General features: G+C 47.0%; 2 protein-coding genes across 5 annotated transcripts; one reads left to right on the forward strand and one right to left on the reverse strand.

The window, feature by feature from the left end:
• Positions 1 to 13,908: 13,908 nt before the first annotated feature.
• On the forward strand, positions 13,909 to 22,291 carry LOC125521679 (uncharacterized). Of its 3 annotated transcripts, none has more exons than XM_087534543.1 (7): positions 13,909 to 15,283; positions 15,408 to 15,459; positions 15,894 to 16,579; positions 17,039 to 17,275; positions 17,370 to 18,346; positions 18,433 to 22,035; positions 22,121 to 22,291. In XM_087534543.1, the coding sequence occupies exon 1, from the start codon at positions 14,004 to 14,006 to the stop codon at positions 15,153 to 15,155; it is 1,152 nt and encodes a 383-aa protein (XP_087390669.1). In that variant the 5' UTR covers positions 13,909 to 14,003; the 3' UTR covers positions 15,156 to 15,283; positions 15,408 to 15,459; positions 15,894 to 16,579; positions 17,039 to 17,275; positions 17,370 to 18,346; positions 18,433 to 22,035; positions 22,121 to 22,291. The 3 variants fall into 3 exon arrangements, with proteins under 3 accessions (XP_087390669.1, XP_048542689.1, XP_087390670.1); XM_048686732.2 differs by having other exon boundaries at positions 18,433 to 18,531; positions 22,052 to 22,291; XM_087534544.1 differs by lacking the exons at positions 15,408 to 15,459; positions 17,039 to 17,275; positions 17,370 to 18,346; positions 18,433 to 22,035; positions 22,121 to 22,291 and having other exon boundaries at positions 15,894 to 16,279.
• LOC125521678 (potassium channel KOR1) lies at positions 16,814 to 23,000 on the reverse strand. Of its 2 annotated transcripts, none has more exons than XM_048686730.2 (13): positions 22,659 to 23,000; positions 20,811 to 21,035; positions 20,565 to 20,628; positions 20,153 to 20,492; positions 19,749 to 20,044; positions 19,495 to 19,575; positions 19,297 to 19,395; positions 18,528 to 18,746; positions 18,238 to 18,426; positions 18,056 to 18,131; positions 17,650 to 17,944; positions 17,392 to 17,513; positions 16,814 to 17,313 (listed from the first exon to the last, which is right to left on the reverse strand). In XM_048686730.2, exons 1-13 carry the CDS (start codon positions 22,880 to 22,882, stop codon positions 17,054 to 17,056), a joined length of 2,490 nt encoding a protein of 829 aa, XP_048542687.2. In that variant the 5' UTR covers positions 22,883 to 23,000; the 3' UTR covers positions 16,814 to 17,053. The 2 variants fall into 2 exon arrangements, with proteins under 2 accessions (XP_048542687.2, XP_048542686.2); XM_048686729.2 differs by having other exon boundaries at positions 17,650 to 17,947.
• Between the last annotated feature and the right edge of the window lie 1,997 nt (positions 23,001 to 24,997).

Genomic DNA, 24,997 nt, shown 5'->3' on the forward strand with positions numbered 1-24,997 from the left:
ATGAAAGCACTCAACAGAAATAAATGACTCTCTAAAACTTCCGGGTTATCTCCCTGGCAGCGCTTTCTTTAAAGCCATTAAGCTCGGCATATAGTGCTCAAGTAATGGATCCACCCGAATCCCAAGGTATATTAAAGCCAATTTTAATTAACAATGATTTGTAATTTAGTGGTGAGCACAAGGTAACATATATTTTTTTAGATAAAAGGCGAGAGCCCGACTTTATAGATAAAGCCACCAGGCAGAGTCACAACCACCAGAATAGACCACATAAGTTTAACACCGCACAACTAGAAAGTATGGGTACAAGGCATCCAGCCTATCATGGCACGCAGGCCAGCCAAACGAGCAAACAAAATCTTAAGAAACCGTCCTCCTGGACCACCGCAGTAGAGAAGAAGCTGTAGATTTCATTTTGGATAGCATGTCGTCGAAAGCCTCAAGGTCCCCATCCTTAGTCAATGATTTCCACTGTTGCAAAAAGACATTAGCTTTAAATAAGCAACTGACAGGGTTAGCCGGGAAAATGTGTTCAATAGTGAACTTGTTTCTAGTATTCCAAAGCGACCAACAAATCGCTGCCCAGCCCACCATGAAAACCCGCTTAGACCGGCCTGCTAGAGAATTGATACATCACCGAAGATCCTCAAAAGAGGAAGGGTTCCAAGAAACATGCAGCCAAAGCCTAATGCAAGTCCAAATGAATTTAGCCAAAGAGCACTGGAAAAAGATATGTTCTGTATCCTCTAGGGTGCCGCACAGTTGACAGCTATCAGAACCCGGCCCGTTCCTCTTTTTAATCTGGTCAGCCGCAGGAAGTTTGCAACGAAAAGCTTGCCAAAGAAAGATTTTGATCTTAGGAGGTATGCGGGCAGACCAAATAAGCTTAAACTTATCAGAGCGAACACCAGCGATGAGATGCGAATACGCCGACTTAACAGAAAAACGACCCGAAGAGGTGTCGGGCCAAAAAACGGAGTCCTCTTCCACCGAGAGCAGGGGAAGCAGGCAGTAAGGCGTTGCCATTCTTCCAACTCCACAGGGGAAAGAGAGCGCCGGAAATCTAAAACCCAACCCTGATCCGAGAGCTCAGAGATAGAGATCTCGGGGTTAGCACAAAACGAAAACAGATACAGGTGAGCCACCGCAAGAGTAGTGTCCCCAACCCACCAATCTAACCAAAACCGCGTAGATTTGCCGTTACGAACAACGAATTTCACCAGGGACCGGAAAATCGCTCTAATACTAACAAGCTGGCGCCAAAATTGAGAACCACCAGAAGAGGAAGCGAACATAGGGCTCGAGGAGGAAAAGTATTTAGCTTTAAGAAGGTTAAGCCAAGCAGGACGATCATCAAGGGTCATAATCTTCCACCACCATTTTAACAAAAGGCACTTATTCATGATTCTGGTGTTAATGATGCCAAGGCCCCCCATGTTCTTAGGTCTGCAAATGAGGTCCCACTTGACCATCCTATATTTTCGTTTGTTATCGGAGGAGTTCCAGTAAAAGGCACCCCTGTGCTTATAGAAGCTCGCGTGGGTCCCTTCAGACAGAAGATAGAAGCCCATTAGAAACATCAGGAGAGAGGAAAGGCAGGAGTTGGTAAGGGCGACCTTGCCCGCCTGAGAGTTATAACGGCCTCGCCATGGCAAAACTCTATTGCCGACTTTAGTCACAACCGGAGCAAACTCTTTGGCCAAAAGCTTAAGCGGGGAGATGGGTAGGCCCAAATATTTGAGAGGAAAGGATCCTAGCGAGCAGTTCAAGAGATGGGCGACCTTCTGCGCTTCCGAGGCAGATACCCCAGTCACCATGACCTCGCTTTTAGAAAAATTGATTTTAAGGCCCGACAAGGCTTCAAAGCAGAGGAGAAGAAATTTCAGATTCGTGATGGAATTATCATTAAGTTCAACCATAATGATGGTGTCGTCCGCATACTGAAGATGAGAGATGCCATTAGGAATAAGGTCGGAGCTAACCGGCGAGATGTGGCCAGCAGCCGCAGCACGGGAGAGAATGTGAGATAAAGCATCAGCCACAAAATTGAAGAGCAAGGGAGACGCCGGATCTCCTTGCCTCAGGCCCCTACCGTTCGCAAAGAAATTACTGGTCTGGCCATTGACAGCCACCGCCGTGTGCCCACCAGAAACTAGTTGCATCAGGCGGTGGACCACCGAACCATCGAAGCCCTTGGCCAACAGAACCTGGCGGAGAAAACTCCAGCTGACTGAGTCATACGCCTTTTCGAAATCAAGATTAAGGACCACAGCCTTGGTTTTCTTACAGTGAAGGTCATGGATTATCTCATGTAGGCAAAGCACCCCGTCCAGAATGAATCTACCCTTAATGAATGCGGATTGAAAGGGGCTAATAACCCGATGGGCGATCGGAGAGATCCTAGTAGCCATCCCCTTGGCAGGAATCTTAGCAAAATTGTTAATCAAAGCAATGGGTCTAAATTGGGAGGTCAAGTCAGCACCTTTGACTTTAGGGATGAGGGTGAGAACTGCATAGTTAAGTCTGGAGATGTCAACCGTCCCCAACCAAAAGCCTTGAGATATAGCCATAATTAAGCCCTTTAGCTGAGGCCAGAATTGCCGGAAGAAAGGAATGGAAAAGCCGTCAGGCCCAGAGGCCGCATTCGGGTTGCCAGTGCGTATCGTCTCGAAAATTTCCTCTTCCGTGGGAGGGGTCAGCAAACTCTCATTATCAGCGAACGAAAGCTAGTCCAGAGAAGACCAAAAGGACGAGGCCAAATTAAAGCCTACCACGGGTTTATCAGCTAGGAGGTTAGAGAAGGAATCAACCACGTGACGCATAATCACCGAGGGGTCAGAGACCCTGACGCCGTCTATCATAAGGCTATCAATAATGCATCTCCGGCGCCTGCCGTTAGCAATCGCAAAGAATTAAGACGTAGGAGAGTCACCCTTTAAGGTCCAGTTGATAGTACCATGCTGTTTCCAATACACTTCCTCTTGCCTATGAATGCCCAGTAGCGCCTCTTCTAAACCATACCGAGTTTGCCATTCAGTCGAGGACAGCCCAGAACTATCGGCGCGTTCATCTAAAACACCAATTTGAGCCACCAACCTAGCTTTGTCACGCCTTGACTCAGCGTAGTGATTTTTAGACCAGCCTTTGAGGAATCGACGCAGAAAATAGGAGCATTGATGCCAGTCATCCATGGGGCCAAAAGAGCGACGAGTAGAGGAAAGGAAAGACAGGATCTTTTGAGCCACCAACTCATTAAAACCCTCCACTTGTAGCCATGAAGCATCAAACTGGAATCTCGGGAAACCCACTGGGCGCGAACCATCATCTAGAATCAAGGGGGTATGATCAGAGCCAACACAGGCCAGGGCTCTAAGACTGACCCGGGGGAATAAAGAATCCCACCTAGGGCAAACAAAAACCCTATCAAGAATAGAGCGAATAGGGGGATTTTGATGGTTAGACCAAGTGAAACGGGCTCCAACCCTAGGAATCTCACTAATAGCCGTGTCCCTAATGAAAGCATTAAAAGCATCAGCCAGGGGCCAAGAGAAGTTGGACGAGCTCTTGTCACAAGGAAAACGGAGCATGTTAAAATCGCCCCCGATCAAGAGGGGTAGCTGGCATGATTCAATTTTAATACTAATCTCATCCAGGAAGGCATAAGACATCGCGTGGTTAGCCGAACCATAAACCACCATGATCTCCAACAAGGAGTTGAGGGATCGCAGAGAAACCACCATGCTAGCCCAAAAAATGCCATGGTCGAAAGCCAAAAAATCAAAAGTATCTTTTTTGGCACCAAGCAGAAGACCACTGGAGTGCCCAGCCGAGGCCACATAGTTCCAATGGAATCTGTCTATCCCAGCAATGGCCGATAATTCGTTGGAGGAAAAGGAAGATTTGATAGTCTCGACAAGGCCAATAAATTCTACGTTTTCGGATCGGACCAGGTCTTTAAGTTGGTCCCCGCGCCCCCTAGCGCCGAAACCACGAATATTCCAGAATAGGGCCTTCATCTAAAAGATAGGTTTTTGATACGGAGACTCGACCTGCTCGGCGCCATGTAGGATTTAGCACGCTTCCTTGTCACACGAATAGAAGTCACTGAGGGAGCTTGACACCTGTCAACTCCCTCCTCATCCCCACCGGCCACAACCGGAGGGGCGCCCGAACCCACCCGAATCTCCTTGGCTTTTGCAATATCAGCCTGGGCAATTTCATTTGCCCTAATAACACCAAGAATAGATGAGGGGGAACCCATGCTAGAATCTAAGCAAATACCAACATCATCTAGAATTTTGAGCAAGTGATCATCAGTTTGAGAAGGAAGAACTAAACACATAGGAGAGGCAGCCGTGGGGAGGGGGGAGGGGCTGGGGACGAACCTGAAGGAGGCAGATCCCAAGCCGCAGCACGCCGAGCCGCCCGATCGACCACCCGCTCGCTGCTGTTGGAGACGCGGCCGCTCTTGCGGGCCGTAGACGCAGGCGAGCGCACAGGAACAAGACGAGAGCGACTGGGAGAAGCCGCAGCAGAGGACGGGCCCGAAGTCGCACCCAAATCAACATCAAGCATGCGGCATAGCCCAGCTGCGGACTGCCTAGAGTCACCTGAAGCACGGCTCTTGGTGGAGTATTTCTTGACAGAGGACTTCTTCTTCTTAGACAGAGCAGGGGCAGCCAGGGGGAGATCTTCAATGCCAGACAAGGAGGAAGAAGCGGGACGGGCAGGGAGGTTGGAGCACACCGCCGAGAAAGGTGTACCTTTAGCCCCACCCGAAGCCGCATCCCCTCCACCCATGCCAGGCGCCGCATCCTGGGCCCCCTTACCAGCAGGCGCATTCTCCTTGAGCAAATCTTGATCTTCGGGAGAAAGCCCATCCCACTCAGACTGAGTAAAACGAGGATCAATCCCATGCATGGAGTCGTCAGGGCACCCATCCCCATCCTTGCTTTTGTCACCATTGCCCGAGGCCGGGGGGGGGGGGGAGGAGGGGAAGACGACGCCGGACCCGAGGCCCCCTCCACCCGCACCCGGAGCCGAAAACCACCAGCCACAGGAAAAACATCAATGGAGCCGCGAATGCACAGGGGGTCGACACACTAGACCCGGAGCCGGGCCGACCCCAGGATGGCCAGGGAGGCTTGGTCCACTTCGATCGGTTTCCCGATAAGCACCCCGAAAGCCATGAGGAACGCCGTGGTGCGCATGCTAGGAGGGACATCTTTGACCAGAGCCCACACATCAGACAGAGAAGAAATCGCCTTAGACCCGTTGGACGCAGCTTTGACCGAGACCACAAGTTGATTCAGAGGCAGCGTGAAGCTAGTGCATGAGGAGATCATACGGAGGCTCTCTTTGGAGGGAAAAGTTGCAGCAAAATCAAACTCAGAAAGTTGGCGGATTTGCCAGTCCCACCCGCCCTCATCCCATAACTGAAGTTCATCGAGAAGGGTCTGGGAGGAAATGTGTTTAGCCTGGACAGAAATTATGCCGATATTGGAAAGCGACGGAATAGGGGCTGCCTCTGGGATCCCCTTATCTAAAGCAAAGAAAGAACACCCTGGGAAGCCGGTACCATAGTGAACAAAAGCGGGGGGCTTAACACGATTCTGGCAATCCACCGTGAGATGACCATCTTCTCTGCAGATGAGGCAAAAGGGAGGGTTTTCACAACGGGATTGGAAATGCCCAGGGCGGTGACACGCGAAGCAGGTGAGAATGGGGTTGGAGACTTGGGATTGGGGAGTGTTGCGACCAGATCCACGAGGAGGAGGAGGGAGGATGCCATCACCGGATGCCACAGGACCAGAGCCAGCCCCCCGCCCGGCTGCAGGGCCAGTAGGGCGGCGGACTGGGGCCCCCGACCCCCCACGGGGGACGAAACGAGACGGGCCACCCCCAGCCGCCACCGGAGCCCGCAACGGCGCACCACCCCGGGGAGCAGCGCCCAACGGGGGCGACGCCTGGGAAGGCCCCGACGAGCCCGCCCGACTAACCGCCGCCGCCAGCTCCCAGGGATCGACCGCAGCCGACGGGGCACCAGACGCGGGGGGGGGGGGGGGAGGCGCAGACGGGCCCGAACCAGAGGCGCGGGGAGATGCACCAGCCGTCGTCACCGCCGACCCCGCCTCCGGGACGAGAGAGGCCTGAAGCTTAGCACGGAGTGCCGCCTCGTACTCCAGATCGGCAGCCGCCTCGCCGGAGCCATCGTGCCCGCGCTTCTGGCCGGAGACCGCCTCACTGGAGGACGCACGGAAGTGGTCCATCGCAGCCACCGCCGCAAAGGAAAGGGAGAGGGGAGGGGGAGGAGGAGATCTGGCAAGCACCGAATGGGTAGGCGGTGACGAGATAGATCTGAGGAGGAGGCCGGAAACCCTAGAAAAGGGGGAACCGCACCCCTCCGCACCCATAAATACCCGGACCGAGCCAGGCCCGGCTCGATAGAAGGCCGCACAGGAGGGGGTGGGCTGGGCCTGGGCCACCCGCGGCCCAGAACCCAAAGAAGGGAGGGGGGAATCAGACAGAGACGCCAAGGCTAACACCGAAACGGGCCCAGCAGGCCCAGCAACACCCGACGGGGCCCGCACCGTAGACGGGGGAGCCAGCGCCGCCCCTGATCCCAGATCTAGGGTTGGCACCAACTCCGACGCCGCCAGAACGACGGAGGCCGCAACGGAGGGCGAGCAGGGACGAGGACCCGCCGGAGAGCCAGGCGCCGAAGGCGGCGCCGCCCCAGCCGACCCAACGGGACCCAACAGACCCACAGCAGGAGACCAACATGACGCACGCCGGCGACCACGCGAAACTCGCCGCCACCCATCCACATCCAAGGCAGGCCCAACGGGGTGGACCCGCCCCCCAGGCGCGAACTTGCGCCGGCGGCCCGCCGTTGCAGCCACAGAGGGACAGCACACCGAGACAGGGCGGTAATGACGAAGTCTAACTCTCTTCCTATGCATCGGCATGTCATAAAAGAACAATTCATGCACACAAAGTAAAGGTCAATGCATAGTATAAACAGTTTCTTGCAATTTTGTCATATTGGAAGCATACAGAGGTGGAGATATAGTTCCTCTCTCATAATAATTGTAAGTAGGAGCAGCAATCACATGCATATTATATTCATCAAAATCATCATGTGCAACGGTAAAAGGCAACCCATCAATATAATCCTTAATAAGTGCAAACTTCTCCGATATAGTGTAGTCGGGAGAATTCAAAAAGATAATAGGACTATCATGTGTGGGTGCAATAGCAACAATTTCATGTTTAACATAAGGAACTATAGCAAGTTCATCTCCATAAGCATAATTGATATTGGCATCTTGTCCACAAGCATCATCAAAAAGGAATATTTCAAAAGAATCCAATGAATCATAACAGTCATCATAGCAATCATCCTTCGGTAAGCATGAAGGGGAATTAAACAATGTATGCGTTGAAGAGTTACTCTCATTAGAAGGTGGGCACGGGTGATCAATCCGCTCTTCCTCCTTTTGTTCTTCGCTCTCTTCCTCATCTTTTTCATCCAATGAGTTCACAGTTTCATTAATTTCTTCTTCCATAGACTCCTGCAAAATATTAGTCTCTTCTTGGACAGCGGAGACGTTCTTAATACGCGCATTAATTTCGTAATTGTATTCATAATTCTCATAACAATATTTCAGGATAGCTAAATTTTCAGGTCTATAAACAGCATCATCAAAATCTTCAAACTCTTTAAACATAGATTCAATTTCATAAGCACCCTTAAAATCAACAAATTCTTCTATTTGTTCCACATCATAGTAATCATATATACCAATAGCATAAGAAGCTAAGGTTTCATTATCATTAAATTCACATGAAAAGGGAAGGTGTGGAGCCTTCACCTTAGAGCAACAAGTATAATCGTATCTCAAGCATAGTTACCTAGCATACCAATTCAGTATATGAATTTGATCCCATAATAGTTTTCCTTTTTGTGTCAAGCGGTAATCCCTAAAGTATTCACGTTTATCCAACGTTACTCCCATTACATAATTGGATGGGGTTTTCTCAGGATTATTAAAGTAGTACATAATATTTTTCACATAACCAGCATCGAGGGTTTTAGGAGATTCCCCATCTCCATGAGTAGCAAGTACACCTAATTTTTTTGGTATTTTGTGTTCCATATCCATAACTAAAGATAAAGAACAACTAAGAACAACAAATAAAAATTACTTAGTGATAAAGCAAACAAGCACACACGAAAATATTCACCCCACGCTATTGCTCCCCAGCAACGGCGCCAGAAAAAGGTCTTGATAACCACAAGTATAGGGGATCAATTGTAGCCTCCTTCGATAAGTAAGAGTGTCGAACCCAACGAGGAGCTAAAGGTAGAACAAATATTCTCTCAAGTTCTATCGACCACCGATACAACTCTACGCACACTTGATGTTCGTTTTACCTAGAACAAGTATAAAACTAGAAGTACTTTGTAGGTGTTGTTGGATAGGTATGCAAGATAATAAAGAGCAAGTAAATAAAAAGTAGGGGCTGTTTAGATAAAGACACAATTAAGTTAGGTTTAGTAGAGAGTTTGTTATTACGAGAAAGTTATTTGTCCCTAGGCAATCGATAACTAGACCGGCAATCACTATTGCAATTTTGTTTGAGGGAGAGGCATAAGCTAACATACTTTCTCTATTTGGATCATATGCACTTATGATTGGAACTCTAGCAAGCATCTGCAACTACTAAAGATTCATTAAGGTAAAACCCAACCATAGCATTAAAGCATCAAGTCCCCTTTATCCCATACGCAAACAACTTACTTACTCGGGTTTGTGTTTCAGTCACTCACGCAACCCACTATAAGCGAATCATGAACGTATTGCAACACCCTACAGCGGGGATCCCTCACGCTTGCGCGACATGGAGAGCACCATATGACAACACCAATAATAAAACATGCAACTCAAACCAATCTTGATCATCAAATAGCCATTAGGACAAAACAGATCTACTCAAACATCATAGGATAGCCATACATCATAGGGAAATAATATATAGCGTTGAGCACCATGTTTAAGTAGAGATTACAGCAGGTAAGAGATAGGTTACACCGCTGCATAGAGAGGGGAAGAGTTGGTGGTGAAGGCGATGAAGTTGTTGGTGAAGATGACGGTGATGATGATGGCCCCCGGTGGCACTCCGGCGCCACAGGAAGCAAGGGGGAGAGCCCCCCTTCTTCTTCTTCCTTGACTTCCTCCCTAGATGGGAGAAGGGTTTCCCCTTTGGTCCTTGGCCTGCATGGCATGGGAGGGGCGAGAGCCCTTCCAGGATTGGATCTGTCTCTCTGTCTCTCTCTGTTTTTGCGTTCTCAGATTCTTCCCTTTCACTGTTTCTTATATTCCCGGAGATCCGTAACTCCGATTGGGCTGAAATTTTGACACAATCTCTATCCAGAAATTAGCTTTCCTGCGGCGAAATAAGGGCATCAACCGCCTTACGGGATGGCCACGAGGGTCAGGGGCGCGCCTGCCTCCCCAGGACGCGCCCCCTACCTCGTGGGCCCCTCGAGCATCGTCTCGCGTGGATTCTTCTTCCCAAAAATCATATATATTCCAAAAAAAATCTCCGTCAATTTTTATTCCGTTTGGACTCCGTTTGATATGGATATTCTGCGAAACAAAAAACATGCAACAAACAGGAACTGGCACTGGGCACTGGATCAATATGTTAGTCCCAAAAATAGTATAAAAAGTTGCCAAAAGTATATGAAAGTTGAATAATATTGGCATGGAACAATCAAAAACTATAGATACGACGGAGACGTATCAATGAGTTCTCGTCCGAAACCCTGATACTCCGAAAGACATTGTCCAGTTTGTACACGAAGTGCGTCCAGTTTTTGGCGTGACCCTTTCTACTCTTCCGCACATGCTATGCGGGTGAAATGATGATACCATGGCAAGTTTCAACATTTTCATAGTTCATTTTGTAGTGATTTTCAATTTCACGGTCATTTAGCTCTCTAAACAAATCGGTAAATGACTGAAAAACAGCAAATGATGTCAGAACGTGTTGGAAATTGATGACGCCGCTTTGAATGCTGCGTACTGAACGCAAAAGAAGTCGGGATTTCAAATAAGTTTAAAAAACATTGAAGTGCCCATGTAACAGATGAGTTCTCGTCCGAAACCCTGATACTCCGAAAGACATTGTCCAGTTTGTACACGAAGTGCGTCCAGTTTTTGCCGTGACCCTCTCTACTCTTTTGCACATGCTATGCGGCTGAAATGATGATACCATGCCAAGTTTTAACATTTTCAGAGTTCAATTTTGTAGTGATTTTCAATTTCATGGTCATTTAGCTCTCTAAACAAATCGGTAAATGACTGAAAAACAGCAAATGATGTCAGAGCGTGTTGGAAATTGATGACGTCGCTTTGAATGCTGCATACTAAACGCAAAAAAATTCTGGAGTTCAAATAAGTTTAAAAAACATTGAAGTGCCCGTGTAACAGATGAGTTGTTGTCTGAAACCCTGATACCCCGAAAGACATTGTCCAGTTTGTACACGAAGTGCGTCCAGTTTTTGCTGTGACCCTCTCTACTCTTTCGCACATGCTATGCGGCTGAAATGATGATACCATGCCAAGTTTCAACATTTTCATAGTTTATTTTGTAGTGATTTTCAATTTCACGATCATTTAGCTCTCTAAACAAATCGGTAAATGACTGAAAAACAGCAAATGATGTCAGAACGTGTTGGAAATTGATGACGTCGCTTTGAATGCTGCATAAGGAACGCAAAAAATTTCTGGAGTTCAAATAAGTTTAAAATACATTGAAGTGCCGTGTAACAGATGAGTTGTTGTCTGAAACCCTGATACTCCGAAAGACATTGTCCAGTTTGTACACGAAGTGCGTCCAGTTTTTGCCGTGACCCTCTCTACTCTTTCGCACATGGTATGCGGCTGAAATGATGATACCATGCCAAGTTTTAACATTTTCAGAGTTCAATTTTGTATTGATTTTCAATTTCACGGTCATTTAGCTCTCTAAACAAATCGGTAAATGACTGAAAAACAACAAATGATGTCAGAACATGTTGGAAATTGATGACGTCGCTTTGAATGCTGCATAATGAACACAAAAAGTCTGGAGTTCAAATAAGTTATTAAAAATAAAAAAGAGGTGCAATGCTGGTTAATTAGCTTCAAGCCTTTCGGAATAGTGTAGGCTGCACTGCACATAGCTCCGTGCAATCTATGCTATTCCGAAAGGCTTGAAGCTAAGCAACATGCAGGTGAGCATTGCGCCTCTCCTTCATCGTCTTTGCACTCACGGCTTATAAACCGCTCATACTGCCTCTCTCTTGGCGAGGTGGGACTAAAAATCAGCTTACTAAGAAACTCTAGTACCGGTTAATGTCATGAACCAGTGCTAAAGGTCTTCGTGGGGCCCCAGCCTGACAGAGCCTCATTAGTACCGGTTCGTGGCATGAACGGGTACTAAAGGTTGCCCACGAACCGATACTAATGATGTCCGCCCGCCTAGCCGTTGGAACCGGCACTAATGGACACATTAGTGCCGGCTCAAATTCAAACCGGCACTAATGTGCTTCACATTTAACCCTTTTTCTACTAGTGATTCTTTGTGGATAGATAATGTGCAGTCAATAAACGCTCATTACGTTGGTCTAGTTTTTTTGAACATCAGTACAGACGCAAGCGCTCATATACACGCGCATACACTCATCCCTTTGAACGCACACCCGCACACCCTACCCCTATGACCACCTCCGAAAGACTGAGCTGGCATATCATCTTGAGATTTACGAAGTTACCGTGGGCACCTCGTCGTCGACGGGAACGTCTCCTCCCACTGAATGCGCATCGCCGGAAATCCTGAAATAAATCCAGAAATAAATGCGAGCACCAGGATTTGAACCCTGGTGGGCTGGGGATACCACAGTCCCTCTAACCATCCAACCACAGGTTGGTTTGCATCTAGGTTGGTCTAGTTATTCCTTAATAAGTGAGGTAACCCCGCAAGTCAGAAGGGTCTTGGTTGTACAATAAAATCTCGATTCGACAGTAGTCCGTTATGGGATTATTTGGATGCATCTCTCATAGTAATATATTAACAAGATATAAACAACGGTGTTACCAGTGGCATGTTATTTGTCTAAACAGAACTCCGAGCACAAGTACACAAACCTTTACGCCTAGCCTATTTATTTTATTATTGTCATCTTTTAATCACCTTTGGGATTTGATTTGGGAAACTACAACTCTTTTAGATAACAAGTTCTTGTAGAAATCTCCTCGTTAAGCATCAGTTCTCGTGGGTTCGATAAACCTAGGGTCACCATCATACTGGATCTTGGAATAATTGCATTGTTATGTTTATGACAATATTTTCCATCTGCTAAAACCATGCAATTATGTGCTAACATCACAAGTTTAGACAGGAAGATCATGAGCCACTAGTGCCTGCTTGGGCACGGATGAAAGCATTTGTTAGGAATTGTCCTAAACATGGCATGGATGAATGACTAATTCCTCATGTGTTCTATTCCCTTCGTCCCAAAATTCTTGTCTTAGATTTGTCTAGATACGGATGTATCTAACACTAAATGTAACTAGATATATCTGTATTTAGACAAATCTAAGACAAGAATTTTAGGACGGAGGGAGTATAACACTTTAAATTCTTTATCAAAAAACATGTTTGATACAGCTACAAGAGAAACTATTATGTAGAAAGAAGTTGTTGATGCAAAGAAAATTCTTGATGATATGCAAGAGAATCATGCTCAATGGAATGTTGAAAGATCCATGTCTAGAAAGGCAAATTCAATTATCAAAAAATAATAATGAAGAACTTACAGTAAAATTGAAGAGCTTATATGTATGGTTAAAGTTAAAGAAGTCCTACAAATACTATTACTGATGTTGATGTTAATGATATCAACTTTATTGCCCACAATAATTATAATCTTAGGTAGAAGAATCGAAACTACCTAATCACCCCGCTGGGATACCCTACCGAGGGATTTGCCGGAATTATCTCTGTCATCATCCGTTAGGACGGAGTCAACGGGGCTGCAACATATATTTCTGTCATCTCCTTTTTGGGCGGTGAGGTTAGGCTTCCTCATCATGCGTATGCGAAGGCGGAATCTCGTGTGAGGCGCTTCATATCGATTCAATGGTTCAACAACGACAATTGCAGATCCAGGGGCTAGTTCTTTGGAACATGTGCATAAAGACTTTCCGATTATTATCGACAAGGTCAGGCAGTCTCTGGTAAGGGACCGGCGACAACTCATTCTAGCGACAACAGTGGTTGTTCTGTGTGGTTCAGAGATCGACCTTGATGCAATTTTTATTACATTTGGGAAGCTTTGTATTTGTACCCGTGGTAAAATTTTATAATGGGTCCGGATCCGTTTTTGAGAAGAATGAATGAATTTGTTTATTTAGAGAGAGAGAGTGAGAGAGTGAACGAATGAATTTGGCGGCGGAAGCTAAGGGCATGTACAATGGTTTTATCTTAGAAATACCATGTAGGATAAATGATGAAATGATGAGGTGCAGAAAAGAGAAATCATAAGAAAAAGTTTGTCCTCTTAGTTAAAAGAAGACGAGAGATGATTTCTTAGCACAATATGTCTCACCATATTTTTAGGAATAACTAGTTATTGAAGATAGGGCTAAGAGATGACCCATTACAGACATATTTTTTGTCATATCTAAATTACATGCAGGATTTAAGATAAGACTAACTTATCAACCATTGTACATGCCCTAATAACCGTTGGGCTTGATTTGAACTTTCAGAAGAAAAAAACGTTGCGCTCATTTGGAGCGCATGGAGTGAAAAGGCCCATTTCACTCATGGAGTGAGAAGGCCCGTGGAATTCCTTCCTGAGTTGCTTTCACCAACCCCTCAAAAAAAAAAAAAAGAGTTTGCTTTCACCAACCAGCAGCTCGTTTCCCCACCCCCGCCGCCGCGCCGCCATGCTCCGGCTTCGGCGCTGCGTCCTCACCCAGCTCCTCTCGTCTCGGCCCGCCTCTCCCGTCTCCCAGCTCCGCCGCCTCATCTCTGCCGCCGCGCCCGTCGTCTCCCCGAACCCTAGCTTCGCGGTGGAGAACTACCTCGTCGACACCTGCGGCCTCACCGGGGCCCAGGCACTCAAGGCCTCCGCCAAGCTCAACCACCTCAGGTCCCCCTCTAATCCCGACGCCGTCCTCGCCTTCCTCGCCGGCCTCGGCCTCTCCAGCGCTCACGTCGCCGCCCTCGTCGCCAAGGACCCCAAGTTCCTCTGCGCCGGCGTGGAGAGGACCCTGGCCCCCGTCGTCCTCGGGCTCACCGGCCTCGGTCTCTCGCATCCTGAGATCGCGCGCCTCGTCTCGCTCGGCGGCGCCCAGTTCCGTTGTAGATCTATCGTCTCCAGCCTACAGTACTACCTGCACCTCTTCGGCTCCGCCGAGAAGCTCTTCCGGGCGCTCAAGTACGGCTCCTGCCTTCTCTCGTCCGACCTTGAGCTTGTGATCAAGCCCAACGTCGCGTTCCTGGAGGAGTGCGGGCTCGGCGCTTGCGATATTGCCAAGCTGTGCACCTACGCGCCATGGTTGCTTAGCACCAAGCTGGAGCGTCTCCAGGCAATGGTCGCATGCGCCGAAGGCATAGGCGTGCCTCGGGGCTCCGGGATGTTCAGGCAAGCGCTGCAGGTCGCATTCTACGGCGAGGAGAAGATCACAGCCAAAGTGGACCACTTGAAGAACATGTTCAGGTGGTCGGATGCTGAGGTGCGCATTGCTGTTTGCAAAGCTCCAATGGTGCTGACGTTGTCCAAGGACCTGCTGCAGAGGAAGTCAGAGTTCCTGGTCTCTGAAGTTGGGTTGGAACCGGCATACATTGCTCATCGGTTGACATTGCTCACTTACAGCCTAGAGGGCCGGCTAAGGCCCCGGTACTATGCTGTAAAGTTTCTTAAGGAAAATGGATTGCTAGATCATGGACGAGACTACTATGCTGCAGTTGTGCTGCGCGAGAAGGTATTCATGGAGAAGTTCATATGCCCTCACAAGAAAGCTGCACCGCAACTCGCCAAAGACTATGCAGCAGCTTGCAGAGGGGAAGTGCCGGCTAGATTCAGATTTACATGAACAAGACCAGTATGAAATTTCGTGACATTTTCACTCTTTGTGTGAGATTCAAGAGAAACATGCAACACATGTGGTGGCTACCATAAGCTAAGCTGGACTGTCGAAGACTCGAAGTAATTGTTCTTGAGGTGTGTTTATGCGTTTACTTTATATAATGGTTGATTGATCTAGGCAGGGGTAATGGCTCCTGTGTAGTGTTCAGTTTTTTTGGAACGAATTACCTTTGACTGACAAATACTCCTTCCTTGTCAGGCTTAATTCAGAAGTAGTCTTCTATCTATTGTCGGTACCTTGCCTTGATGTAGTAAGTTTACGAGATATTTGATATCCTGCAAGTATGACACGTTTGATTGTTGCATCTGTGAATTTATTTATGAATCTGCAAAGAAGAGTGAAATACTTCTATCGTTCTTTTTTTGGGGCACACTACAAAACTTGTAGTATGATGGTGTGTAACTATGTAAAATTATTTCATGAACTTATCATGATTAATCAATGAAGGGAAGTTGTATCTAGAGAACATTCTCTCTATCTTGCTAGCATGCATGGGTTGTTTTTCCAGCCAAGTGGATCTCCATAGTTTGATTGCTTCTGTTGAGCAAATGACAATACCGCACTGATGGCACCCCCATCTTCAGATCTGGCTGTTAAGCGAATATGCATACTGCTTCACATTTTGGCTCAGTTTTTGAGTTTCAAGTGAAGTGCGTTGGCTGAGCCGGCTACTGTTGTGCACAGGGTGACGGCGTGTCCTTGATGGTGGTGCGGATAACGAAGAGATCGCCGTCTCCCTGGGGATGATCAGGAGACAACGCAGCAGCAGCAGCAGAGGGAAGCTGCAATAATCCTGCCATGCAAACTCAGCAGCACATGTTCCCAGCCCTCTATATTTACACATACGCCTACTAAAATTTTATCAGCAACGATGTACTAGTATTGTTCTGTTTCCAGAGCAAACTCAGCAGCAGAGGTTTATTTAGATCAGCTGAAGAGGCTAATATACCTTTTTTTTTTGCGGGTAGAGGCTAATATACTGTGAACTGCATATTTGGACAGTGATGGTCCATCATTCAGGGAAAAGTCAGACATCTGCAAGTTCATGATTGTGGACTTTACACAGAGAAGAGAGCCTGCCTACTATTCATATATGCAAATAATAACGCAGTGATGGAACTGCAAGTTAAGTCGTACCGAAGCTAAAAAACTGGGGTTTTAATGAACATGACAGGTATATGGTGCCACGAACAGGGAATTGGAGTCGGTTCAACTACATGGATAACCAGAATGAGCAGCTATGACAAGATAGTGCAGATCTAGCGAGACATTCTAGTTCCCAAAGAGCAGCAGCAAAGGGGAAGTTCCGCAGCAACAATGGAGAACCAGCTCAAATTTCCTGACAGTCAAGTGCGCTGCACAAACACATGGTAACTACAGCAGCAGCCTTTGTTCCATGCCCAACATTTTTGCTCTTGTACGCTCCATGGTCCTCTTCTCTTAATTGTGCACAATAAACATTTCCCTTTTTTTGTGGAGATATTCATCCACATCCAACTTCCATTTTACATTTTAGCTGAAAATATTTTGGTCCTTCCACTTACTCATTGTAGTACAAAACACTAGCTCAACTTTAGAGTGGAACCAATTTGTGGACATCTTGATGCGCAATTCATTTCAGCTACACATTTTATTTCCATTCAACTATAATTTGTACAACATCGAGAATCAGTCCAGCCATTCCCTTGCTTATATATCTATGTACAGCACAGCACCCAGCCAGCATACCAGAAAAGGTAGGGGGGAAATAGGCTACTCTTTCAGAAATACCTGACCCAAAAAACAACAACAAATTTTGATGCAACACAATATGATTATTCTTATTTCAGCGATTGGTGCACCTTCTACTCGCTGTCACCCATGTCCTTGTCTCCAACCAGATAGAGCTTCTGCCCGTCATTGACCATGTCCACATCCTGGACCGTCGCGCCATCCTGACAGAGCAAGCGCATGCATGAGCTGGACAAACCCAGCTTCTCCTGGGCTGACCCGATGAGTTCATTGATAGTGTGAGGAATCCACAACATCACCCCCTCCTTTCGCTTGGCATCAGTATCCCATGGATGGTAAGGGAACACGGAGCATCGTCGTGTATGCATCTTATCTGCCAACAGAAGTTCTTTTTGTCATAAATGAACAATGTGCACGTGATTTTCGCAGAGGTGCGAGCTTCTGAACTTGCCTCTCACTTCTTCGCCTCGTGTGGGGAACTTGGAGAGCTCGTCGGCTTTCGCCTGTTCAAGCAGCATTATAAGTGGCTTACTCCCGGACTTGTGTCCTTCATCCAGAGGAGTAGTACCGCGTCTGCATAATTGGCAATGTCAAGCTCAAGCATGCCTTCAAAGTTACAAACAGAGTACTTCTTTAGCAAAAGTATTACACTCTAAGTGGCTTCAAGATTGATGGCACAGATAAAAGATGAAGTATTATTTGGTGGTACCTGTCTGTTGCGAGCACACTTGCGCCAGCTTCTACCAGCAACTTCGCCATAATATACAAGCCCTCTGCAGCGGCTATGTGGAGAGGATTGCGGTGGTCGTAGTCTTTCGAGTTTGGGTCAGCACCATAAGCTAGAGCCCCCCGAATGAAATCAGAGTCTCCCTTCGATACTGCTATGCAGAGATGGCTACCGGCATTCTCGAGGTTCAGCTTGGCTCCTTTGCTGAAGAGTAATGTGGCCACTCTATCATGCCCCTGCCTCACCGCCTCTAGTAAGGGCGTGTTCCCAAATTTATCTGCTATCGAGCAACATTAAGTGCATAAAAGTGTGATCACATAACTATACAAGTTTATATGCAAGAAGCTGGAAAATTGCTGCAAGGATGCATTTCGATGAGTGAGCATACCAGTCAGATTGATATCAGCCCCTTGATGGATAAGGAACTGCACAATATCTTCATACCCTCTGGAAGCTGCAAGATGCTGCGATGAAGATGCTGGTTACATCAGGCATGGAATATTCATCATGGAGGGTTCAAATGTTTTGAATTAGATAAGAACCATATAACCAAATCTTAGTAATTTGTACCAAAGGAGACCGCCCATCATAATCACTATTCTTTGGATTGGCTCCAGCCCGGATTAAGCCAGTCAACTGATGAAGGTCGCCATAAAAAGCGGCGTTATTAACTCTTAAGGTAAGCTCTTCCTCTTGCTTTCCTATATGGAAAGTGATATCTGATTCTATGTGTTTAACCCGTTTGCCGTATTCATCGCTCTGCAGTCGGAGATAGCACATCAAGAAAAAAGATGCAGCATCTATGAATACTGGACTTAGATGAAATAATTAATGGCATGTTGGTTGTTTCTACTGTGTACCTCGGTAAGATTGCTCAAAAGTTTTCTTCCATCAGTGAAATAAATCTCCAATATGTGCGCGAAGGATTCTTTATCCAACCGTAAGAGCCTGCAAAGTTCGCAAACACGAACAGTGTAGGGCTGTGGAATGTTGCAGAGAATAGCAATTTCTCCAAAAGAATTCCCTTGCTCCAACATAAGAATAGTCTCTTGACCATCTTCGCCAACGGCAGCACCTTCCTGAACGGAAGAATATATGTTGTCTAAGATGGATAATAACTAGTTGTAAGGTCAAATTTCAGCTAGGAATGACTGCACCATTAGCTTGGGACACAATTTGTGGCATTAGAAATGTACCCGAAAAGAACAACTTAGTTGTGGTGCATGTGCGTTATTATGATACAATTGTACGTAGAGAATTTCTTTCACAATCGACAGTACATTTATAAATACAAAGATAAACAAGCGGTGCCAAAAAATATGTGAATACAATGTTAATATTGAGAGTATATACAACGGCACAAAATTTGTGGGTAATATATTTGTGGATTGTGTACACTCTGTAGCTATACCCCATTAGTATTCGTCGGAATTCATGCTCTGAGATTTGCGCCCATGCTTAGGGAACTCACACTCTTAGATATAAAAATGTGGAACCGCCAGAAGGAATTTAACAATAACCAGTATATTACGGAAAGACACACAATAGTAAACACATATGAAAACCAAATGATTCGATAATTAACCAATTTGGTTTAGGCTTTGATTATTGTTTAATGATTGAACTAACCAGTGCACCCTGACAGACAAAGTATAACTGGTCAACCGCACTCCCTTGCTCCAAAATAACTTCTTCTGGTAAGAAGAACTCTTCTTGCAGCCTAATCACCTGCAAGGAGCAAAGCCACATTAGAAAATCTTGGGAACTTCTTCAACTTTATACACCAGGTCAACATGCATAGTTTGTCAGAGTGAAAACAGCGCGCACAATCTGTTGAAGGAATTCTTCCGAACATCCTTTGAACAATGGAGTCCTTTCAATGTATGGCATGTACAGTGTTTGAGAAATCTGCAAATACAAAATATATTATCAGTCAAAGACTCACAACAGACAAGAACATATTTGATGTGCCTTGTTGAAGACACAAGACTTCCAACTGCAAGCTGACTATTGTAGAGAGGACAGTCTTAAAACTACATCACTGAAGAATGGCAAGATCTCCAAATTATAACTATTATCACCTTTGCACGAATAGAAACAGGAATGTCCCGAAGTACAGAGGCTTCAGTGCAGCTGCTCTCATACTGCAACCTCAAATGCCCCTTGATCTGTTCTCTGATGTCCTTTCCAAGTCTATTTCTGTTCATATACCTGATAACTTCTTTCATTTTATCCCTGAATCGCTCGGTTGCCGAGCCTTTCACAATCATTGCAGTCATGTTACCGATAAGGTAAGCACCAAGAACCATATCAAAGGAAACATAAATCATGACAAATATCATTTCCCTAACATTTATAGCATGAATGTCACCGTAGCCTGCAGAGGAAAAATAAGACCATATCATCATCTTAAAATACTATATAGGCTAAAATAAGTAGTTATGGAAAGCAAAACTATTTGTTGAAACATGAGAACAAAACTTACCAACAGTTGCCATGGTGACAATGGCAAAGTACATTGATGTAACATAACGCGTGGCAAGATCAATCTCCCTGAAATGGGAATAGCTATAGTCTCCTAGCTGCAAGCTCCCGATCCATGTATATCCCTCCATTGATTCAGGAAGTGTTGTTGCCAGGTAATAGAAGATACAAGCTGCTGTGTGTGTACAATAGAGCTCCACAACTATGAGTTTTACTATTCTTGTGAACAGGTAATTCACACGGATGTCCTTTTCCAATTCTGTGAAGAATTCCCTGACCTTCAGCACTCGTGTTAAGCGAATCCATAGTAGGTATCTCAGTTCTTCTTTATGGCCAGAAGCCTGTATACAGTTCATCATATGAAAACAAAAGCAGACAGGCTAAACATTAACGCGTCATAAATTGTGTGTTACCTTGTAGATAGCATCCCATGGAAAGCAACCAAGGAGATCAAAAATGAAGCTTGATTTGCAATACCTGGGTGTATAGAACACATAAAGCATGCTTCGTCCGCATTTGAGTTACCAAATAACGTATTCCACAAAGTACAAACTGGTGGAATTAATCGAAAGGATATCATGCGAATATAAGGCAATCATGCAGTGCAACTTCTAATTATTTTAGTTGTACTGGTAAAGCATGGGATAAGTGAATACTACCGGAGGGCTATAGAGTTTGGATTGTATACGATGCGGTATGTGTCAGGGTCACGGTAGGCCACAAGAAACTTCAGGACAATATCAACAAGGAAGGCAATCTGACCAACTATGTCCAAGAAGAACAATTTCTTAGGGAGTCCCCTGAAGAATCCAAATTCGAAGGGTGTAAGGAAGGAACTGTACACTGCCCAACCCACTATGAACCTAGTCCATGACCGGTACAACCTGCAGGACACAAATCAATTAATTAGCACACCCGTTATTCCTTTAACATGGCTTATGTCAAAAGAGTGTAATTCTAGCATTTATTTAAATATGGGTGAGCAGTTGAGCACCAAGCTTACAAAACATTCAACTTTAATTTGTTAATTTACAGTCATGTAATTTGTTGGCTATGAAGTTTGATTTTGGTTGTCAAATTAGCAAGAGCCACACACACACACACACACACACACACAAAGCTTTTCTTAACTAGGTGAAAATGAAGTTGCTAGGCCAAATGAGCCCTCTGTTTAAGCATTGCTGGGCACAGCAGAGTTTATCTCCAACAAAATCTGTCACAGTCACCCGGGGCAAGGCTAAGAAGCAAGGTCATGCTGAATGTTTTACATTTTGATATACTCTACAGGGCCTACGCAACAGCTTAAATATTCCTCAAGAAAATTACTTTAACTACACCCAAATTAGCGGCTGCCAGCCTGGTACTTTAGGCCCTTGAAGTCAGCAATCTAAACTGTCAAGTACCCAAATCAAATTTGGAGTGCAGAGCGACATCATAAAGAAACACTCTGAACTGCAGTAGCCATACACCTGGTTGGCATTGTGGAGGCAAGTTACTGGTGTTAGCTTATTAGTTTAAGTTTAGTTGACATATCGTCGTAAGCAGATGGGGTTCTACCATTATATATTGTGTTGCTGCGTAACAGCTACATGAGCATGCAGGTTGTTAGACCACATGTTCATCTGTTGATGTAACATGTCAAAAAGTATCCCAGGTTGGATGGCATATTAAAATAGGTTGATGCTTGCTGAAGAGAAAAAGAAAGTGGAGATGACGATAGACGTGGCGATTTCTGGCTTGTTTTGAGTCTTTATGCAGGAAAGAGAGAAGCAAACGATGAATTGGTCAAGAACCAAGCATATGGCTTGGGTGGTTAGTGGTGGCGGTTGTGCCCTCGGGCCACCACGGATCAAACCCAGTTTTGTGGCGACGTGTCTCACCAAGGTGTATTTTCTTTCAGTGGTATGATGGATTATTCCTCCAGTCGATAGCGAGGCACTATGGGTTTGTTCAATCTTGATTTTTCCAGGACTCCAATTTTGAGAGGCGCCGCGTGAATGCTCGCGTGCATGTGTTCTTGGTTTTTTTTAGGAGACAAAAACAATGAAATGGTCGAGGGCAGTAATATGCATAGGGCTTGGGCGCACAATCAGATCGAAGCTGTTTCTCCCTTTTGTTTTAAAGACATTGTTCGATTTCATTATCTGGTTCATCTTCCTCCGATCAACAATGCCTCGTCAGTATGTCACATGCTTTCCCCCATCTTTTTCTCTTGTAAAGGATGTTATTTTAAAAAAATCATCATCTCTTTCATCTAAATTCCTGATTACGTTTGTTTTGTGTGGTGTTTATATTTCATTTTGCAGTTATCCATCAGTAGAAGTATCATGTGACCTCAGCAGCCTTGCAAGCACTGCAGCTCTAACTCCGAAATCAACCACACTAAACTCAGGTTTCAGAGATGGCAACGGTGAATACAGAGTGAAGTACGCCGGTACTAGTATGTTCAGTTTGTATGGCAGCAGAGGAAGGTGGACGTGTCCGTATGGCAGCGATACGATACGTACTTGTTGTCGGGGTGGATGACGAGGCCGCGGAGGAACCCGCCCCCGGCGTCGGCGTCTGCGGCTCCCGGGATGCGGCTTAGGCGGCGGAGCGGGGGGAGGCGGCCCATGAGCTCGAGCCGGCTGTTCCGCGACGACGACGACTTCCACCGGTCGGGCTCCACGTCCACCTCGTACTCCTTCTCCGCGTCCTCCTCCCCCGCCGGCGTCCTCCTCGACCTCGCCATCGGCACGCCGCGGCGGCAACGGCCTCCCCACGCGCAGTGCGGCGGGCAGTGGCAGCGGAAAGGTGGCGGTGGAGCTTGGATTCTGAAGTGGAGCTGGGTGCGGATGGCTCGAAGGAAAAAAAAGTTGAGCTGGGGGGCGGGAGGGAGGAGAAGGCTACTTGCTTTATAGTGGCGATGGTGAAACGTGGCGCGGGCTACTGAGAAGACGACGGCCTCCCTCAGGTCGGCACGAGGCGCCTGACGTCAGTCGGCCGGCCAGTTGCAACGGCGCTAGCAGCTGTTTAGTCTTTTGATTGAGGCGTCGCCATTCCGACCGGTCGCACCGGTTGCTGGGGTAACACATCGCCGAATACTAGACCAGGGCAGGGAGTAGTGACAATTGAGTAGTGCTGACTGGTGAGCTCGCTCGACTCGAGTCCCTGCAGCGCCGGCTAAGTTTCTGTGGACGCTGGATATGGACCAGTCCAAATCGCTGGTGTTATCACCGATTTCCTTGATCCGGATCTTTCAGGCCCATCACCTCTGCTGTCGCGCACTATGCAGAGAATTGTCCAAACGCGTGCTGCACAAAGCACATGGAGAGGAAGGGAAGGAAGGCAGAAGAAAAAGGAAATTCCTCTCCGATTTTCATTACCAGAAATCACAAGTTTTCAATGGAGCGACCCAAACAGACGGCGTATTTGTCCGCTTTTTATCCGTTTAGATCGGCCACCCACCCGCCGCCCGTCCAGTTTTGCATTTCATGTCCGCATTCAACCTCTAAATAAAGAAGGCCCGCGGCCGATCATGCCAGCGGCCATGTCTCATGCCGGCACCATGCCAGCGCCGGCATACAATGTCGGCTTCAGAAAACACCACAGTTCATGCTGGCGCACTCGCCAGCCGGCCGACACATATGCCAGCACACAAAAAATGATGGGACTTGAGTTCGACCACGCCATCGCAGCTCCCATGGTCATGCCGGCACACCTGCCGGCATACAAAAAAGATGGGCCCTCGACGCCATAGATCACTCGTCGTCCAACTTGAGCATGTCGGCCCGCATCTTCTCGAACCACGGCCTCTTCCTTGGCGACAAGGCGTTGAGATCCACCTTCATGATCTCCACCCCGGTCATCATGCTTGCAAGAGCCACTTCTTTCGCCTTTGTCTTGGCGTTGGCGGCCTCGATCTCTAGCATCTTGGCTTGCTTCTCCGCCTCGAACTCGAACATCTTGGCTTGCTTCTCGGCGTCAAGATCAAGCCTCCTCCTTTGGATCTCCATGAAAGCATCCATTTGCTCCGCCTTGAAACGCTGGCGCTCCTCCTCCCTCGAGTCCTTATTCATCATGCCGTCCACGCTTGCGATCAAGGCGTTGGTGGCCGCATCTCGCTTGTCCTCCTTCTTGGAGTTGGTCTTCCCCCGCGGCCGTGCCGGCTCGCCCTCCCCAACATCCTCCACGACGCCCTTCCCCCCACGTGCCTTGAGCGCGGCATATTGTGCCTTGAACTTCTCTTCGTCCTTGATGACCCGATAGCAATGGTAGAGGTTGAAGCACTTGCCATTGTGTTGAACCTTGAATGCCTCCAAAGCTTGAAATGCCTACAAAATGTTTCCATGCAAGCATATGAGCAAGTGATCTTGATGGCACAAAAGAGGGCGGCTTGCTAGCATACCATGTCTTGCACGCCGATGCCGCTCACGGGGTGGGCCTTGACGCTCTCAAGGGTGGCGCAAAACTTGTTGCACTCTTGTTGGATCACCCTCCACCGCTTGGAAATGGAGACCCACCCGCGCGTGCTCACAAATTGGTAAGGTGGAAACTTCTTGCGCTCATGAAACTCGCGGTGCACACGAGTCCAAAAGGTCGAATGCTTTTGCTTGGCGCCCGTCTTTGGGTCTTGTCCAATGTCTCGCCAACACTCGCAAAGAAGCTTGTCCTCGGCAGCTATGTACGCCTTCGTGCGCTCGCTCTTGCGCTTCGGTTTAGGACCAGCGGTTTGGTTGGCGAGCTCGTCCTCGAACAAAGGCTCCACTTCGATGTCACACTCGTCCTCTTCCTCTAGCACATAGTCCTCCGGGAACTCGTGGTCGAGGGGGAAGCCGTCCAGGTCGATGCCGACCTGATCACGCAT

Source organism: Triticum urartu, chromosome 7A (genome assembly GCF_056163025.1).
Source record: "Triticum urartu cultivar PI428250 chromosome 7A, HENAU_Tu73, whole genome shotgun sequence".
Lineage (NCBI taxonomy): Eukaryota > Viridiplantae > Streptophyta > Magnoliopsida > Poales > Poaceae > Triticum > Triticum urartu.